The 17,007-nt window shown below is 33.9% G+C and overlaps 2 protein-coding genes across 2 annotated transcripts; one reads left to right on the forward strand and one right to left on the reverse strand.

Moving 5' to 3' along the window:
- The first annotated feature begins 4,064 nt into the window (after positions 1–4,064).
- On the forward strand, positions 4,065–4,915 carry LOC107058682 (vegetative cell wall protein gp1-like). The gene is made up of 2 exons (XM_015304697.1): positions 4,065–4,488; positions 4,608–4,915. Exons 1-2 carry the CDS (start codon positions 4,065–4,067, stop codon positions 4,913–4,915), a joined length of 732 nt encoding a protein of 243 aa, XP_015160183.1.
- A 2,809-nt stretch (positions 4,916–7,724) lies between these two features.
- Positions 7,725–15,649, reverse strand: LOC102606188 (protein disulfide isomerase-like 5-4). Its single transcript, XM_006365977.2, has 15 exons — positions 15,367–15,649; positions 15,178–15,268; positions 14,819–14,913; positions 14,342–14,399; positions 13,149–13,333; positions 13,001–13,058; positions 11,608–11,648; positions 11,392–11,466; positions 10,765–10,821; positions 9,977–10,043; positions 9,589–9,735; positions 9,133–9,357; positions 8,262–8,411; positions 8,093–8,170; positions 7,725–7,964 (listed from the first exon to the last, which is right to left on the reverse strand). Exons 1-15 carry the CDS (start codon positions 15,405–15,407, stop codon positions 7,887–7,889), a joined length of 1,446 nt encoding a protein of 481 aa, XP_006366039.1. The 5' UTR covers positions 15,408–15,649; the 3' UTR covers positions 7,725–7,886.
- Between the last annotated feature and the right edge of the window lie 1,358 nt (positions 15,650–17,007).

Here is a 17,007-nt window from a genome sequence, read left to right on the forward strand (position 1 = left end):
ATGTTGAATTCATTTGCCAACATAGTTTGGTCAACTTTTGCATGTCATTATTTGAGCGCTTGTTTTTAGTCCACAAAGTGTCTTAACATGTTTACAGACTTCCTTTTCTTTACCAGGAACCACAAAACCCTCGGGTTGTTCCATGTAAATTTCTTCCTCCAATTCTCCATTTTAAAAAAAAATGTTTTTACATTCATTTTTGGTGAATTTGAAGGTCATATACCGCAACTAGCGCAATTAACATCTGAATTGATGTAATCCTAGTTAGTGGCTATTATGTGTGAAAATCAATCAAGGCATTCTTATTGTCTAAAGCCAATGACCACAAGTCTTGCTTTGTATTTGTCAATAGTTTCATCAACTTTCTTCTTCTTTTTGTAGATCCACTTTAAACCCAAAGGTTTATTTCTTGGAGGAAGATCAACCAACTCTCAAGTAAGGTTACTCAAGATTGAATATATCTTACTATTGACAACCTTTTATCAAAAAGAATGAGTCCACAAAGGACATAGCTTCTTAGAACATATGAGACTCAATTTCAAGCAAAAATGTTATAAAATCAAACTCGAAGGAAGTAATTTGTCCATTGACATTTACTACGCCTATGAATCTCTTTATTAAGTTCATTCTCCTTTGGTTCATTCCAAGGTCGTTTAGACCCTTTACTTGACTATCCGACAGTTTGGAATTATGAACCATAAATCAACATGCTTTACTATTTGTAGCATATCCAATGAACATGCAATCCACAGTCTTAGGTCCTCCTTTGACCCTTTTGGGAATATTTCCTTATTTCCATTTGTCATATGGAATAGACTGTATTGGAAATTGTTAAATCACAATTTTTAAAGAGTTATTACTTGTATATACTTTAAGGGGTGACAAGCAATTCTCTATCAGGATACAACAAAGTCTGAACAATCAAAACTTTTTGTTGCTCCCTTTCTTAAAAGTCAAAAGTTTTTTTATTTGTTACTCCCTTTACTAACAAACAAAACTTTTGTTTCTCTCTTTCTGAACAGACAAACTTTTTGTTGTTCTCTTTTGCTATACTGATAGCACCCCCACAAATTTTGTGGTAAACCTGAACTTATAAATAGGGCATTCAACATTTCCTTCAAAGTTTGGTTTTTTTCTGTCAACAATTTCATTAGATTAAGGTGAGAATGTGAAGTAATTTGATGGATGATCCCATTTTCCAAATATATTTCTGCAAAAGAAGATTCATATTCTCCACATCTACCACTTCTAATCATAACAATCATTTCATCCAACTGATTTTCAAGTTTAGTTTTATATTGTCTATATGTTTCTATTGCCAATAAAATTTATGTAACACTTTTTCCCACCACGAGATGGTATTGACTTCATATCACAAATGTCAGTATAAATCAATTCTCAGGTATTAAAATTCCTTTCAACAACACGTACTTGACATTTTGATTTATTGCACTAGAAGTTAGGTAAAACTTCTAAGTTGATCAGCTTTTGTAAGGTTTCGTAATTGACATGTCCCAAGCATTTATGTCACAAACAATTTGATTCAAGCAAGTAAGAATAAACAGAAACACTAAGTTTGAAAAGACCTTCTGTGTGGTAACTTTTTCCCACAAATATTTTGTTCTTTACTTTTTATAACTTTCTCAAATACAGACATTGTTTTAGAGTCAACACCTTGTCATATGTCCTTTACAGAAGGACCTTTCCATAGCATCCAATTTGTTATAGAATTATCCATGACCATAGTCTCATCTGTCCAATAAGGGCAATATGACCCAAATGTTTGTTTTACAACACAAACATAACAGATCACTTTTCACCAATGTTCATGTCTATACAAAAAAGATTATTTTAATAGACATGTCTTTTCATGAAAAATCACAATATTTTAAGTGAAACTTTTTCATCAAAGAATACAATTTTTTTGAACGAGTAATATAATTTTGTGATTTTACACTAGTCATATCATATACTAGTAAAGAGAGACTTAACGACCACAATATCAAATATACTCCAAGAATTTTGTGGGTCTAACATAATACAAGAATGTCATTAAATTTCATATCTTGTACTTTCAAATTTAAATTAGATAGTAAGTCAAATTTTGTCTTTATCACAAGTAAAAAAAACCCACATTTTAATTATGTTCTCAAAAATACTTTTCAAGTATTTGAAATTATTTTCCACATATTCTTTTCCCATGCTTTCATAATGTATACCATCAAAATACGCATTGGCAACACGAAGCCTTCTTTTGGAGATTTAATCCATATAAACACCCATTGCAGACACAAAAAATCACTAATTTTATGTCACTAGTGTTGTTTTTCCTTTCTGTCACAATTAGACAGACCACTTAGTATTTAGAATACTAACAATAAAGATTCAATCTTTATACAACTTGTTTCTAGTTTAACGATGAAGTTTTTATATTCTTCTAATCGTTAACCGAATTAACCTTGAATTCTGATGAAGTTTTTATATTCTTCGAATCAATTTCACATTCAAACAGAGTAGTAAACCAAAAAGTTTTTAATCTCCAGAAACCTCAAATACAACATTGTCTCTAGCTAACAATGAAGATTTTATCTTTTTCAAATCATTTAGACTTAATATTCCTGACGAAGATTTGTACTCTTCAAGTCAGAATATTCATTCAAACATTATATTTAACAAATTGGTGAAGTTTCTATATTCTTCAAACCAATGCACAATCTGATTTGTTTGTGAAGTTCTTATATTCTTCAAATCAAAGAAGTAAAAAATCAGAGAATTTTAGTCTCCAAAAGTCAGACACAATCAAATTTCACATGGAGTAGAAAACTACAAAAAAAAAATCTCCTCTAAACAGAATACATATTAATAGTAATAAATATATATTCTGAGATCATCACATAATGACCATCTATCCTAAAATTTATAAAATAAATCTCATAACTTATAAGGATAGACAAAATAATAATCAAGGGAAATAAAGATAAAACTTGATTTACCCCCATTGAATCATATTCTATTTGTCAGCAATGATTCCATGCAAGTCATTTTTCTTGCTAATTTTTTCCTTTTTTTCCAGTTTCCGTCATATTTCAATTTTCCTCAGAAGACATTGAATTTCAACGAGAAACTAAACTCATGTTCAAATATTGTTAGGAGACAACATTTGTTTATTTGCTTCTTCTCATAGTTATGTAAACCAAGAATATAGAGAGAGAAAAAGTTAAAGTGCATATCTTAACCTTTATGCACAAAATAATTTTTCTTATTGAAAAGAAGACCGAAGGGGTGCAATGCTTCAATGCACTTGGGAAGAAAGTAAAAATAGTTTTACCCATCCAAGGAAAACTTACTACAGAAAATATACTCAAACATATTAAAGTAGTACTAATTCATCCCAAAACTCTTTTATCATATGATAAAATAATTCTCTTTTTCTTCTTTTTCTTTCCAACAAAAAGAACATAGAAAATAAAAGTAATTTCCTTACCACAGAAAATACCATCAATATAAACTTTTTCAGCTTGTTTTCTCCTGTATTCAGATTAGTAAACCAGAAATAATAAAAGATGAAAAGAAAAACAAAGAACTATCCGAGTCCACAGAACCCATTGTGTCCTTAAGAAATTTAATCCCCTCAAGTACCCGAGATTGCAGATTAATTCCTCCCAAGATAAAACGGATTAACCATTAAAGAAGTAGTGGTACCTCAAACTTCAATAATTTCAACGAACTCAAAATGACAACAATGAATCACACATACAGACACGATCAATCGATTTTATTTTGTAAGAAATCTATGCAAGAGAAGGGAAGAATTCGATGCAGAAAAATGAGAGAAAGTCTCTCTATTTATAGCCAATAAAGGGTAAAGGTCACAATTTTTTAGGAAAAAGGCAACCTTTCAGAAAGGTTACAACCCTTTGAAAAAGGCATAACCTTTCAAACGGTCACAACTCTTTAGAAAAGACACAACCTTTCATAAAGGTCGCAACCCTTCGGCAAAGTCACAACCCTTTAGGAGAGTCACAACTCTTCATTTCATGTTCACACCTTTAAAACCCAACAAAATGTACATTTCAAAATTTCAACTTCCCTATTTCCCTCCATTCCCACCTCATACCTATCAATTTCCTCCACCAAGTGTGTCACCACCACCCCACCAACCTAATACACCTCATTTCCCGCCGCAAGTGGCCCCACCACGCCCACCGGTTGCACCATTGCCTCCGAAAGTGGCATCATCACGTCCACCGGTTACACCATCACAACTACCAAAAGTGGCCCCACCACGTCCACCTGTTACACCATCGCCACCAAAAGTGACACCACCACGTCCACCAATTACACCATCACCACCAAAAGTGGCACCACCACGTCCACCGGTTAGACCACCTGCACCTCCATGTCCACATTCAAGTCCACCCGTTACACCATCACCACCACATCATTATCTTAGTCCACCACCTCCATCACCAATTAAGCCACCACCTCGTAATTTTTATCCTCCACCACCACCACACATTGTTCCAACTCCACCCCATCTCCACCAGGACATCATTCACATACCATTATCATTATATTCGTCTTTCTTGGTGGTCTGTTCTTTCTAGTATTTCTCTCAGTTGCTCTGTGCTGCTTCCTTAAGAAGAAAAAAAAGAAAGCTTGTCAGGAAATTGATATCGTGAAAGTGGATGAACACATGAAGGTCCGTGAAGATGTTGTAACCCGTCCAGATGGAACAAAAGCTGTCATTCTGACAATTGATAAAGGTATACATATAGATGAAGAAATCGTGAAAAGGGAGAAAATTGAGAAGGGTGTACTAGGACAATTGGGAGGCGAACATCTTGATGCTACAAACACTATGGCATCATCATCTAATTCCAATAATCACAACCATGACCATAAAAGCGGATAAAATTTGCAAAAGACAATCTCCGTCCATATCGTTCTTTGTATCAATGACACAATAATAATCATCACATTATAAATATGAGAGAAAAATGTAACAGGGACATTACAAAAAAGAGTAAGCAGAACAAGTTAATCAACTTGATGTTTGTTAAATAACCAAAACATGATTTCTTCATATGTTTTTCTAACTCTAGGGAATGTTGATGTATTTCTAACCTTCATGTATATAATGCAATGTTATGAACTGCTTTAAAAAACTATAATAATCTGATTCCTCCATTCTATGCACTAACTCAACTCAGACAGCTACTCCAGTATGACCCTAAAGTCACTCAGCATTTCAAATTGAAAAAACAGATAGAGACACATAAGAAATGGTAGGAACACGATAAAAATTCAACATAAAACTTGGAAAAACTGGTTGATATCACAAGACATTCAAGATTGTTTAACCAAGTAGAGAAATACAGACCTAAGAGTAGTACTGATGTAAAATAAGAAATCTAGCCTATGGGAATACAGCCAACAACTTCATTTATGCACTTTTCCCCATAGTATCATGGAAAGATCGTAGATCTCTCTTTCAATACAACAATCCATCTTCGGATTTTCTCCCTGTGTTTTTCTTGTTTCTTTGAATCTCTGTTCAAGAGAATCTATCTTGTCCTCCATATCTTTCTTGGAGAACTTCAGCTCAGGGAATGAAGTTTTTACATACCGAATATGTTTGTCACTTGATTCATCATCAAAAAACATCTTTGAATGCAACAAAGATATAAGAATTGCTAAATTCAGATGTAACTCTTCTTTTGCATTTTCAACTCCACCACATTCTTGATTTTCACAGAATAATGATCATTGACTCCCAATACAACATTCAATCCCTCTTTTCTTTCACTTTGTTCAACAATTTCTCCCAATGGATTGTATTGTTCCTGTCTTCTTAGAACAGGTCGGTTCATTCCACCAGCATATTGTTTCACAGATGCGTCATATGCTTCTTTACTTTTACGAAATGCCTCTCCTCGGACATTAGAAAGGTGTCGCCAACTAGCACAGGTTCCGGTACAGAAACCACCTACTAATCCATTAGCAAAGTATGCCGACAACATCTCGGCTACGTGATGACAGCGCTGTATTAGCGACCTTTTCCGAAATCATCTGGGGACTATTCGAGATAAGCCAGAGTCTACAATCCATAAATTCTGGTCGCTGCACAAAGATTCACAGTTAGAGATCAATCTGATTAATAAACAATAAGAAAAACACAGTGAATTGAATAATTACCTCACTCAATTTCAAACAACCTCTGTTGACATATGGCCAGTGGCGGCTCAAGCAAATTAGTGGCCTAAAGCCAAATATAAATAGGAGGCCTAGCTTATATTTTTGAAATCCAAAGCCAAATATATATATATATATACACCAAAATATTTTTTAATCTTGTGATCTTAAACATGTCACGTGGAAGTTAAATTTAAAAATTGACAAAAAAGAAAGAAACATTCTTTAATGTTTCGAAACGAACTAAAAGAATGACAAAATATAATTTATTTTTTGTTTAAAAAATATTTATAATGATTCTATTATTATTATTATTATTATTAAAAATGGGGCCCTCAAATTTTGGGGGCCTAACACGGTTGCCTCATTTTTAAAGGCATTGAGCTCCCTGCGTATGGCAATACCATTTGTTTGATTTTATCCACCGTTGCTGAATGCAGTTTATTGCCAGCCCAACTGTAAAGCTTATAACTAGCCATTGTAAACGTCTTTATTTCTTGAACAAGAAGCAGAAGAAGAAAACACAGGAACGGGATGACTATTTTGTTTCTTTGGGAGAATTATGAAAAAGAAGAGGGAAGTTTACAGAGTATTTATATGATGAACAGAGTTAAAAGAAATTGGGGGCCAATGAGCAGTTAGAAATGGCGCGCATAACCATATTCAGTTATCTGTTTTTTTTTTGTTTTTTTTTAAGGTAAGGTTAAACAGAAAAATGTGGACGGAAGTATTATTATTATTATTAGGGAAAATTACGCGTATAAACAAACATATACTAGTTAATTACTTAACATAGCTATAGTTTACCTTAATTACAATTCGCAATCTATTTTTAGCTATAATTACACGGCTCAGCTTTTTAGTTTTGTATAATTCGCACATTTATATAATTCATAATTTGTATAACTTTTCTATAATGTAATTTTTGTATAATATAATTCGTATAACTGTTTACACTTCAGATGTCTGTAATTGTATAAATCCGTTATTTCGAGTTTATACAAAAATAACTGAATTACACAAATATACTCGCGAATTATACAAACTTGTGAATTATACAAATCCGCGAATTATACAAACGAGACAGCTTAATTAAATTGTAGCTACAGCCCGTAAATATGCAAACTATAACTATGGAGCATAATTAAGTTTATTATAATAGCTATTTGCAAAAGTTCCCCTTATTATTATTATTATATAAGAGAGAACTTTATAAACCTTCTCTCTCTCCGATTATGCTCTATATATATTCTATTTGTATCAAAATACTTGTCATGCTTTGTTTTTCTAAAGCCAACTTAACAAATCTTTCGAAGCTAAATTTGATTAGATGATTAATTCAATATTTTCAAATCAAAATTAAATTATGGTATTTGAAAACTATACAAAGTGTTATAAGTTACCGTTTTTCTTAGGTTAGATCATGTACTTTGACACTTAAAAAGCAAAATATGATAAGTATTTTGGAACAATTAGAGCGGCAAATATATTTCACAAATTAAAGCGTGCAAGAGAAATTTACTAATATATTTGGAGGAACATAATGCAGATCATCAGAACTCTTGATGCAAGAAAAATGTTTTCAAGACTCGCTGTAAACGAAGAGAATATCTAATATAGTATAATTTTAAAGCGTATATCCAGCTTAAATATAGTGCACAAACTAAATTTCTATCATCAGACTACGCTCCTCAAAAATTCTTTCCTAGCTCAACTTTTTTCACCATTCTCATTGTGTTGTGCAGAATCGAGTCCAGTATGCCGGCAACCTGTACCAGCCAAAAAGAACGAATGTAGGGGGATTTCAATAAAGATGACACAAATAAAAGCCCAGAGAAAGTTGTTAGCGGGGAATGAAGATGTGAAACAACGGGAGAGGCAAGTAGGAGAGACTGACCGTGAAAACACCACCAATAATAGCGCAGACATTGGTAAGAAAATGTGAAAAGGACTTGGGATTTTCTGTAATCAAGACCTGACAGCAAAGGACATATAATAAGAATAAGAAACCAAAATAAGATGTAATAAGCTCTATCACATAATCATGAAATGTACTGATGCAACACCTGCATTGGTGATGGCTCATAATGAAATTTCACTACTGGTATATGAAGACTATGAACCAAACTACTATGCGCTGTGTACTCGTACTCCTCAACTAATTTGTACGATCTTGTCATCACCTCTGTTTTCACCACTTGAAGAAAATGTTCAATCTGCAATAAAGATAAAAGGTGAGCTAGGTTTTCTGGTCATCCCTGAAACTCTTTATCAATGTACCAGCTGAAAAATATCATAGAAGTGCACCCAAAAACTCGTGGAGAAGCAGAGGAAACCGTTGAGAATTGAGATTTCTTCATACTTCCGTAAAATTTTATAGACCGGAGTTGGTAAAAGCAGCAAAATGTAAAATATAACATTTAAATTTATAAATGATTGGGGCTCTGAACAGTTGGTAATTTTAATGCTCTGTCTCAGTGTTATTTTACCATTTATAAATATCACTGATAAGAAAATGGATATTGGACCTAACTCAACCTCAAAAGCAAGCTCAAGAGGTAAGGATTGCCCAAGACCAAACAAAGAGACCAATCATCGTTAACCCACCGATGTGGGAACTCCACACCCCAGCACACCCTGTACTGACAATTGGAACGTGGTCAATATGAGATAGTAGCCCAGCATCGGGTAAACAATTAATTGGGATGGTCCTGACTTTGATATTATGATAAAGAAAATGAACATTGAGCCTAACTCAACCCCAATAACTAGCTCAAGAGGTGAGGATTGCCTAAAAAGTAAAAGCCATATAAAGAAACCAAATCACCCTTAACCCACCAAAATGGGAACCCAAATGTTGAGATGAGATGGTCACACAATCCAACAATTACTTATCCAAAAAAAAAGGAGGGATATAGTAGGTGAGTAGGAGCTTACAGTAACATTTTCTGTAGAATCTCTTGGATTAGTAACATATGAGTTACCATTCAACCGATCATGGCTTCGACCCAAATGTGGTAGCAGTATTTTGATATCACTCATAACCTTCGGAGTTATTGTCTTACCAAATGAAAAGCTAGAAATTACATGTGACATGTTCATCTGAGAAGCATCAAATGAATGAGCAGCTGAACGAGCTGATATGACAAGGTTGCCAGGAACCTGAACAGTACATAACATAAATGGATATATTAGTTTGTCAAATATTTTAAGAGTAGCAAGATTATAATGCATGAGCACTTCAACAATCTTACTGCCCAGGTTTATATTTCAAACTACTTAAAACATCTCATATTTCTCATTGTCTCCAGCATCATCCTTGTGTTTTTTTAGTTTGGGTTGCGGCTGCAGGGGCACTTATTTTTTACTGGCTCCCATTAATAACTTGCGTACCTTTTTAACACGTACAAAACCTTCTATTCTGCATCCTCCAGTTACAGGAGCAGGTCTTTTCAAGCCAGTTTCCAGCTTGGTAGACGAATTATCCGAAGAAATCATTTGAGAATCCAACTTGATAGGTGCAACCAAATCTTCCATCATCTGCAGAAGAATAAATATCCCAGTCATTTCAATGGCATGATACAAATGATACAATAACATGTAAGGCCACACAACTGCTGCATGGCATTGTGAAAAATTAGTACAAACAGTTGTGCCCTGTATATCCAAAAAGGAAGCATGATTTGGACCAGCTCTGTTTTTCTTCTCAATCTTAACCATCCTTAAGTTCTCCTCTTTTAATGTTTTCTTCTTTTCCTTATCCAAGCCCAATTTTTCTCACCTTGACTAAGCTGTCTGTATCACGATCGCCATAGTATGACTCGTGATCATGGTGTCCATGATCGTCTCTGCATGGCAAGCATAGTAAACAATAAATACATTATAAGAACCATGTGAATGAGATTTAGGCTTTAAAAAAAACTATATTCATTAATATTCCAAGTACATGGGCCAAATATCATAGTGGAAATGATGTAAGTTAACAAACATTGACCTATCTACTTCCCTTTTTAGTTTTTACCTCCACCATCAAAACACTGGGTAATGTGCAGCTCTAATTATTCAGAAATTGGAATGCCGGTAGCAACTTCAAGAGTTACTACGCTTATAACTCACAAGGGGTAGTTATGAACTTCAACAAAGTTTTCATGCTGCTCAAAATTTTCAGCATGAAAAGTAGAAGCAGATAGAGATTAAAAGAAAAGGCAGAAGATAGAGTGATGAAGAAGAGGGATTTCAGTACACTTTCCATGGCCAAAAGTTGCACTGATAAGGTTCAAAACTTTCGGAAAGGGGTCAAATATAAAATAACAAGTGCGCCTGTTACCATGCTAGTCAATCTAACACCTTAGCATTGATAAGAAGTAGTCAGACAACAACAGCCTACAGTTAACAATGTAATGAAGAACTACCAGGAGATTTTCTCTTTTTCTTTTTGAATTTAAGACGGTTTGGGATCATAGTCAAACCAATGAAATATGAAAGACATTAAGCAATCCATAAACAACTTAAAATTTTAATTAGTAGTAGCGCAAGTTTATAAGTGATAAAGATAAGTTAATGGTTTACCTAACATCGGATCCTTTTCTGAAGATGCGAATGGAGGGATACCCTTGTATGTGATTCCTGAAAATTTATTATTAGATGATTATTAGGCATACGGATAAAAATGAAAGCATAGTAAGAAACTCATAAACCAAAAGGACATTAGTCAAGACAACTCTAAGCACTTTCATCAAACTACTTGGGGAACACACAAGGACTCCTTACTAAAGCATATAGTATGAAGTCCAACCTAATCTCCTCCTTTATTCAGGTGATATCTATCTTTTTGCAAGTTCACTGTCACGGTTCAACCAATCAATACTGCAGCAATTGAGAAATTGAATTGAAGGAAGAGGTAGATTGAGTATTAGGTCTGTGCTAGTTGAGGTAACATTAATACTATCCCCTAAACTAACTGAACCTCTCATAGTTTGAGAATCCACCGGACATATGTAATCAAAGATTTGAAGCTCAGTTTACTCTTCTCCATTTTTTAGATTGTGAGGAAACAATTAGATTAACCGTCTTTTCTTAAACACAGAAACAAAGATGATTAAACAAAAATTGTAATTTTTTGGTGACAAAAAGGTTTTACCAAATAGGTTCAGCAATAACCTCCACTAAACCAGTAATTTTTCACTCAAGTAATACCTTCTACACAAATCAACTTCTTCAGTGCAATCAACTTTTGCCACAAGAATACGCCCATCCGATTCTCGGTCATATCTGAAAATGATTGCAAAATGAAAGCTAGAATCAGCATATTCAGCAGGGAATTGCTAGAAGCTCCATTTGGACATGAGATGGAGTTCAGCATATACTGTTTCAGGTAGAAGCTGTAAAAAGAATAAAAGCAACAAAGAGGACCTCTCTCTTATAATATTGGCTGCTTTCTCCCATGAAGGTTTCTGAGACAACAGGAAAATAATTTTCAGAAAAAGGACAAAGAAAATAAGCTATTCTACAGGGAACAAGGGTTCTATGGAAAATCAATCCATCGGTCAACTGTATTTTTTTCTTTTTTTGATGAAGTGAATTGTCATTAAAAGCATCCAGCGGATGCAAAGATTTCAACAAAGGAAGATTTCTCAGCCCAGAATATACAAAACTTATAGAATTAAGGAGAAGACAAAATCCAGAAAGGTGTCTAAGCTAACTACAGGGGAAAGGTTAGCAGAGGCTAACCAAACAAATAGCCTTAAGAGAACATATTTGAGTTGAAACCCCATCTAAACATAAGTTGCTTCCTTTTTTCATCTTTTTTCCTCTGATGATTTCACATCATGGAGTTCTCTCAGTTGAGAGAAAATGCTCTGTGTTCATTCTATTAGGATATCTCACATCTTGGCTATGTCACTCGGACTCTTCAAAATGTTGACTAATCCTCCAAAAGTAGTAAATTTTTTAAGGATCCTCCACGGAAGCTGCAACATTTTAGAAGAGTCGAGCTACAAAGCATCTTGGAGTTCTTTCGCTGGGTATGTTGTTGTTCTAGTACTCTTCTAAATTAGCATAAATACTTCTTGTTGTGCATTCTTTGTACATGTCCACCAGACACAGAAAAAAAACTGTTAAGTAACCAAGACTTTCATTTTTTTTCTCGTTTCTTTATTCAGTCGTAGATATTAGACTCAGCAGAATCCAGCCTGTGTATCTTTTTTTCCTTTACTGGTGGTTCCCTAAAGTCATTGCTCCTAATGAGGAGGCCACTCTTACAATTTTAGCGTTACTTCTAATTTAGGACTATAAGAATCCTTTTTCTTACTTTTTGGGGATAGAAATTAGGACTTAAAGAGTCATAAAACTAGAGTTCTTCATATAAGCTATAAACACATTGCTTAACTACTTTCCTGTCATAGATAACTGCCAAATCTAAGACCTTTTATTAAACTATAGCTAGTTAAGCTACTGTATATTTAATTAAATAATCTGGTTTCCATTCTTATGGCTATTACAAATAGTACGCTATCTTTTTACCCTGATCCATTTCTTCGCTGTATCCTTTAGGCATATATATACACACATCAAAACAAGCAAAAAGGCACTGGTAAGTGCATACTGATACACAAAACCCTCAAATTATTCTGTTTACAGATCACTATGAGAAAGATAGGACATCAATAACCCATCCTCAGGCAGCAAATCCACACTTCTTGGTAGCAAAGCAAGTCATATATATCTTAAAACTTTCTGTTTAACTTAGCCTACAACCAGAAACAAGAAGAGAGGAAAGTAGTAGTTTGGTTGAATAGATAAATACCAGCCGGGTGCTCCAATAGCACCAAGGAGCAAAGAAATTTACAACCAAAATTGGGTAACTGCAAAAAAGAGTGTTGATAAGTATAAGAATGAAGAGATGAACATTAATGGAGTGAAAACAGATGACTAGTGTATAGCTAATAACTCACTGGTGAGTAACTCTATCAAAACTGTGTCCATTTAAGGAAACAGACCCTTCACCATATTCCTCATCATCTTCTGCATCATGTTTGAGTTCTGTTGCAGTTGAGCCTGAATGGAACTCAGAGCCAGTAGGTCTCAAGTTTTTGTCAATGGAATGCTTGCGTACTGTTTTGGTTATGTTCAACCTATTCTGAGATTAATTAATATATACAAATCTGTTAAACGCTAACAACTTTTGGGAGAAACAAAAAGCTAATGGTTAAGTACATCAAACTGCATGATGTTATGACATACATGCACAACGAGAATCATAGGGTCAATCTTGCATCATTTGTCAATAGTTAGTTCACTAGGCGATTTGTAGCAGAATAATCAATAATGTCACAACTGACCAGTAATGAAAACATATTTTTGAACACTAATTGCGGAATATCAACATAAGATACATATCCCCTGTGGGCCCTAAGAAAATCTCTTCTTCATGAATATCCACAGCCTGTCAAACAAGAATTATATTGATTCCAAAACTATCTCGGGAAAACAAATGTATTTGAGTAATTAAAAGTACACTACTCATCCGACACCTCCCCCTAGGGGCAAGCATTAAGGAGAAAGAAGAAGCAGCATACAACAAATACAAGAGAATAGCTCCTAGAAGATATAGAGTCCCAAAGACCACCTCAATCCTAAAAACTGAGTTATAAAAGGTTAATATACAATAATGGACTTTAAAGCACCAGCTGAAGGGGACAACCCACTTTACAGAACTAGTTGCACCTATTGCCTATTGGCCATCTAAAAAAAATTCTATTCTACTAAGGCAGTTCATTAGCTAGGATCATGACTAAATGGAGAACAGCTGCACGTTCCCCTACAGAAGTTCAATTGGTGATCATGCTCCCGTACCCCCTCCCCCCCTTTTCTTTTATGAGAAAGATGGGAGAAGAAATAACCAATGTGAAAGGAACACATTGTTTCAGAGTCACCAAGGACAATAGACTACATAGGGACAAAAGGGATCAAGAACAAAATGAAACACAGCCTAATTGAACAGGACATATTTTTCATAACTTGAATAGGTATTCTAAAACAAGTGACTCATAAGAATTTCTTAACTAAATTTCTAGATAGTGAAAATTACTTTAGGCATTTTTTACCGCCACATTATAGAGTCCATAGGAAACAAGTTGAAACTTACTGTTCCTAAGACGTCACTCACATCCACTGATGCAAATTCACAAGACAATGCCGGGAAACTGCAACACAAGTTTAGCAAAGTGTTATGGACAAACTTAAAGAAAAGGTTTTGCATGATTAATACAACATCATAGAAGGGAATGCATGGCTAGAGAATCAAAATGAGAAAACATGAGTCAGTCTGAACAGCGACAAGAAAGACTCCAAAACAGTTATATCATGCTGACATAAATAATCCAGCAAAGTTCTTCATTAATATGTAATCAACTGCTTGCTATCACCCAGTTTTACTTCTTTTCACATATAGTCTCATCATTTGTGTTTAACAAAAACCAAGTATGAAAGAATGTTTAACAAAAGTGACTCCATCTTAGAAATGTATAATATCTATCTTTGGCATATGCATCAAGTAGAAGGAATTAGACAAAAAAAAAAAAGGAAACTGAATATTCCTTCCCTAAATGTTTCAGAATCTTACCTCATATTAAAATCAATTCGTAAGAATTCCGCATCAGAACTCTTATCAACGACAACAGATGTGGTGGTGCTCACTGTCAAATAGTTATTTAGTTCCTACAAGTGATAAACACGATTAACTTAAAACTACTTCCCTGATTAGGAGCTAGTCAATGAGCTACAAAACAGCTGACAAATAAACAACCACCAATCACCATTGCTTCTGATTACAGGACTCAAAAGCAAATGTAATAATACCAGTAATGAAGATATAACTGCAGCAGAATTTAGGACTACATATCTATCTTAGAGCTAGTAGAGAGTTTGCTTCAACAATTGAACTTAATTCACTAATGAAGGTGAAGAATTTTGAGTTCTAACCATTCCAAAGAGAAACATCATGGAAAGTGCAGCTACGATGGACAATCCAGCACCAGATAATGATGCCTCTGTCAAATCTCGGGGAATTTTCCTGCAATAAAAAATAAAACAAGTCTATACAACAATCTAAACAACAAAAACACACAAACGCGAGCAAAAAATATAAAAAATGAAAAATCAAGCAGAAACCTGTAAAAGTCAACGGATTTGATCTTAGAAGTGGACACCATGATTATTGAGCTTTCTACAAAAACGGCAAAGCTAATACTGCAAATGTATGAATCAACTAACAGATCTGCAAAATCTCCGACGAAGAAAAACAGATAGAAATGCCGAATTTCAATGGAATTTCTTATAGATGTCTCGAGAATTGGGAGGATTCACAGCTGAATCTGCGGGAGAGTTTGTGTGTGCATTTCCCGCAGGCGTTTCAAGCGGTACCAGCACTGATGTGTTGCAATTTTTATTTATTTATTTTGTGAGTTGCTGAATCCAAACGAAATTATAAAAATCTGAAGAAGATGGGACCCGAAAAGTAGTGTTGGGTCGGGTTATTAATCCAGTGGGTAAATTGGGTCCCCACAAATCATAATTAATTAATGGCCATGTTTATCATGTTCATTGCCTCAAGTAGGGATGGTACTAAGCGGGTCATTTGGTAGATCTTATAAAAATAATGTTGAATTTGATGTATTAATGTTGATTTTAGTAATATTTGTAATTTAGTTTTTGATTGGTGTAGTAAAAATAAGAGAAAAGTATTGAAAATACCTTTGAACTTGACGTAAATTATTAGTTTCGTCCATGAACTATTGACGGTCTTAAAATTACTACTCTACTTGAGTAATTAAACTTAAATACACCTCAGATCTATCACTTGACAAAGCAAGTGATCACAAACTCTTGTAGAAGTATGGAGCTCTTACTAAAAAGTCGAGAGAAGTATTGAAAACATTCTTAAACATCGCAAGAATTTATGAATGTATTTAAGCTCAGCTAGTCAAAGGTTTCATTAATTCGGGAATGAAATTAATAATTTGGACTAAATTTAGAGGTGTTTTCGAATATATTGGGCCCGTTTGGCCATGTGATATGGTATCATGATATGGAATCATGATATGATATCATAATATGGAATTATGAGATGAAATTGAAGTTTGTTTGGACATGCAATATGGAATTTTTATGTTTTGTATTTTCTCATAAATATAAGAATCATATAAGTTGTAAAACTATTAAAATAGCCCCAATTATTTATCTAATCTTACCAAATAAACAAAAAATTATAAAACCGCACAATAAATTATTACAAAGTTATTTGTTCTCCACTTAAGTAACTGTTTCATCTAACTTTAATTCATCCAACTTTAATTCATCAAACTTTAATATAATCCTCCCACATGGTACAGACAATTTTCTCACGTTGAACTTGCATTTCTCGATCATGTGACCGAGAAGACGAACCAACATTGTTACTTTGAGTTGTAATAAATACAAAATGGTAGAAGTAATAAATTAGGTGTTGGAGTAAATGAAGAGAACAATTTTACTACTTAACAATCGGTTGATGTGAGTTAAAGTGACTATATGTTGGTGAGAATAATAAATTTTATAAAGTAATGATGTGATTATAAATTTTATTTATATATGAAATAAATTGTTAGTAGATATAAATGTGGGTTGTTTTTAACAAAATATAAAGTTGTGAATCAATTTTTGTATTAAAAATATCTCAAATCATGATATGGAATTCCCATATCATGGTTTTTGGAGAATATGGAATCACATCTCATGATATGGAATCATGAGATGGAATTAGCGTGAAATCGC

Source organism: Solanum tuberosum, unplaced genomic scaffold (genome assembly GCF_000226075.1).
Source record: "Solanum tuberosum cultivar DM 1-3 516 R44 unplaced genomic scaffold, SolTub_3.0 scf00591, whole genome shotgun sequence".
Taxonomy (NCBI): Eukaryota; Viridiplantae; Streptophyta; class Magnoliopsida; order Solanales; family Solanaceae; genus Solanum; species Solanum tuberosum.

What these genes read in the sequence shown, in the direction of transcription:
- LOC102606188 (XM_006365977.2), bottom strand. Translation starts at nt 15,407, where the DNA reads ATGGTGTCCACTTCTAAGATCAAATCCGTTGACTTTTACAG. An exon ending in GCTATTGGAGCACCCGGCTG is followed by an intron (nt 11,649 to 13,000) that starts GTATTTATCTAT and finishes CTGTTGTCTCAG; the next exon opens with AAACCTTCATGGGAGAAAGC. An exon ending in GAAGTTGATTTGTGTAGAAG is followed by an intron (nt 10,822 to 11,391) that starts GTATTACTTGAG and finishes ATAAATTTTCAG; the next exon opens with GAATCACATACAAGGGTATC.
- LOC107058682 (XM_015304697.1), top strand. Translation starts at nt 4,065, where the DNA reads ATGTACATTTCAAAATTTCAACTTCCCTATTTCCCTCCATTCCCACCT. An exon ending in ACCAATTAAGCCACCACCTC is followed by an intron (nt 4,489 to 4,607) that starts GTAATTTTTATC and finishes TGTTCTTTCTAG; the next exon opens with TATTTCTCTCAGTTGCTCTG.